This window comes from Pteropus alecto, unplaced genomic scaffold, assembly GCF_000325575.1.
Source record: "Pteropus alecto unplaced genomic scaffold, ASM32557v1 scaffold177, whole genome shotgun sequence".
In the NCBI taxonomy this organism is placed as follows: domain Eukaryota; kingdom Metazoa; phylum Chordata; class Mammalia; order Chiroptera; family Pteropodidae; genus Pteropus; species Pteropus alecto.
Window position 1 is genome coordinate 6,581,200 of NW_006442207.1, and position 3,086 is coordinate 6,584,285.

General features: G+C 63.6%; 1 protein-coding gene across 1 annotated transcript in view; it reads right to left on the reverse strand.

The window, feature by feature from the left end:
• ADRA2A (adrenoceptor alpha 2A) overlaps positions 1-1,783 on the reverse strand; it is a 3,816-nt gene extending 2,033 nt beyond the window's left edge. Inside the window, exon 1 of the mRNA XM_025039138.1 lies at positions 6-1,783. Coding sequence (XP_024894906.1) covers positions 6-757 — 752 coding nt within the window. The 5' untranslated portion in view covers positions 758-1,783. The remainder of the gene's footprint in view (positions 1-5) is intronic.
• Positions 1,784-3,086: the final 1,303 nt, after the last annotated feature.

Below are 3,086 nucleotides of genomic sequence, written 5' to 3' on the forward strand. Positions count from 1 at the left end.
CCGGGCCGCGGCGGCTAGGCGGCACGCGGGTGCGGCTCTTGGCGATCTGGTAGATGCGCACGTACACCAGGATCATGATGAGGCAGGGCGCGAAGAAGGAGCCGATGCACGACGAGATGACGTACCACTTCTGGTCGTTGATTTTGCAGAGCGGCTCGGCCTGCGGCCGGTCGCCGCCGCCGCCCTTCTTCTCGATGGAGATGAGCGGCGGGAAAGAGATGACGGCCGAGATGACCCACACGGTGACGATGATGGCCTTGATGCGGCGTGGCGTGCGCTTCAGATTGTACTCGATGGCCTGCGTGATGGACCAGTAGCGATCCAGGCTGATGGCGCACAGGTGCACGATGGACGAGGTGCAGAAGAGCACGTCGAGGGCCAGGTAGATCTCGCACCACGCCTTGCCGAAGTACCAGTAGCCCATGACTTCGTTGGCCAGCGAGAAAGGGATGACGAGCGTGGCCACCAGGATGTCGGCCGAGGCCAGAGACACCAGGAAGAGGTTCTGGGGCGCCTTGAGCGCCCGGCTGGTGAACACGGCGATGATGACCAGCACGTTGCCGAACACGGTGAGCAGCATGAGCAGACCCGCCAGGCACACGAGCGTCAGCGTCACCTGCAGGGAGTAAGGGGTGGCCCGGGCGCCACCCCCCGGCGCCTCGGTCCCGTTCCAGCTTGCATTGCCCGCGTCCGGCTGCAGGGAGCCCATGGGCGCGAAGCTGCCCTCCTCGGCCAGCGGCTGCTCCTGGCGGAACATGAACGCGGGTGCCCGCTTACCTGGGCCGGCTGCCAGCTGCCTTCCGGCTCGAAGCCCGTGGATCCTCCTCTTCCTCCCGCGCCCCGCTCGCCCTGCCGCGCTTCACATGGGGAGGGGGCCGCAGGAACGCCGGGCCGAACTGCGGGGCCGCTATGGGCCCATGGGCCGGGCTCCCACCAACGGCGCCTGGCTTGTGCTTCGGGCGCTCAGGGTGGGCGCCGTCTCGCTCTCAGCCCCTAAACACCGCCAAGTTTTATTTCTAAGCGGCAGGAGAGAGTAGGTAGGGCCGATGGGGAAAGTGATTTATTCTTCAATAAGAACAAAAATCATCGGTGGCTTGATGACTTGGAAAGATGACAGGAAATTATCTATCTACATATAAAATCTCCTGACTCTTGAGCGTGAACGAAAGCAAGAGGTCTTACCGTGCGAGGGGCCCGCCCCCACCCCAGGAGGCAGACGAGGGGTGCTGATGCGGGCTTGGGGTCCTATGTCTGTCTCCTTACATCCCTGAAGCAATTCCCGGCTCTCCTGCTTCCCGCAGACGCGGCGGGGCCGAAGGGGCCCGGGCTGGGGCCAGGGTGCGGACTCTGCCGCTTCTCGGAGCGCCGCGGGACTTCCAAACTTGCGTGCCCTGCTGGGGCTGGGACACAGCGCAAGGAGCTCGGAGGCGGCGGCAGCGACAGGGTGAGGGGTGTGGGGGCCGCATGAAGGCGCCCCAGTCCTCAGGCGGGCCGGGGCGGGTGGGCGATCGGCCCTCCAGGAGCCGCGGCCGAGGCAGAGGGTCTCTTGGGCGTCGGCCCGGCGCTTTGCGGGCACTGAGCGGGGCTGGACAGGCTGGGGTCCGAAGGCAGCGTGAGTTGGGGCAGGAGCTCAGGGTTGGGGGGAGAAGGCGCTGGGGGTGGCGGGGAGGCGGCACGCCGGCTGCTGGGCGTCTGCACCTAAGCCAGAGCCGCTGCTGCTCCTCCGCGCTCACCGTGGACTGGTTTTATAGCCCGGGGATCAAGCCGGCGTTGCCGAGCAGCCAGCGTCAGCCCCCACGTGGGAAGCCGACCCTCCCCCGCCCCTTGCACCTCCCCTCCGCGGGTCCGGCGCCCGCGCCCCAGCGCGGGACCCAGGGGACCGCTGCCTTCCTGGCCGGACGTGCCCTTTGGAAAGGCAGGTACCTCGGGCGAGGGGTTTAAAGAGCGTGCCCGGGGAGTGGGGAGCGGCCCCTGCTGGGAATTGACCGAGCAGCTCTGGGCCGGCCCAGCAGGAAGCAGTGGGCACCCGGGAGTGCCCCTATCGAACTGGGTTGAGAGGAAAGAGGGTTGGGGACCCCCAACTCGAATCTGGAAAAGCAGCCACCGAGACGGGTTACAACCGGAATAGCCCCGCCCTGGGCCGGGCCTCCCTCGTCCGCAAGTGCTCCGGTCCGCGGGAGCGAATGGAGTCTTGGCGAGAGAGGAAGGCGCAGGTTTGGATCGACCCTCTGGGGCGGAATGGGAAGTGCCTCCTGCCCAGCGGAGGAGGCCACAGTTCAGAGCTCTGCTTGGGGAAGGGTGACCACGTGTGGTTCCAGCCACAGAGCTGTCTGCGGGACAGGAGCCGGAGGTCTGGACCGTGCCCCCTTAGACCACTGTGGGGAGGGGTCCTGGAGGCGGAGGCCTCGCGCCGCTGCAGAGCGAGGGCGCACTGACATCTGCTGGCCGCTAGTCATCAAGGCTGAGAAGCTACCCGCTAGCACCAGGCGCCTTCTCTCGTCCCTGCAGTCCTTTGCCTAAAGCGCCTTCTCCTATCTGAGGACAAGTTTAGGTCCAAGCTCAGGAAAGGAGAACCCAGATTTTAAATCGCACCGTCATGTTGCAGAAATCTTCCTAAAGCATACACTCCTGTGTGTCTACCCATTGCGGGAGTGGGGGTTTGTGTGATAAAATCACATGGGAAGGGCTCGGCATGCATCAGAGACAAAGACTGGCACCCACCCTGGACTGGCACAGCCCATCCCTTCCGCAGATCCAAGAGGCCTGGACCCTGCCTCTAAGGTTGCCCAGCTCTGGCCTGCTGTGAACCGTCGTGTCTTTGTTGCAGCAGGAAAGCTAGACTCCACCCCCACCCCACCCCCATTTCAGAAACACACACCATATTTTAGTAAGGGGAGGGTGCTGGCCAAGGGAAGAGAATATCTTCTGTGTTCTCTCTGATAGGAATAGCATAGAGTGAGGTGAATGGCTAGTTTTTCTCTGCGTGCTAGAGGTCTTACAATAGATTTTAACAATTGCTAGAGTACTGCACTTTTCAAATAAGCAGCAAGCGGTTTAAGAGTAAGACCCAGGAGGATAGGAACTGT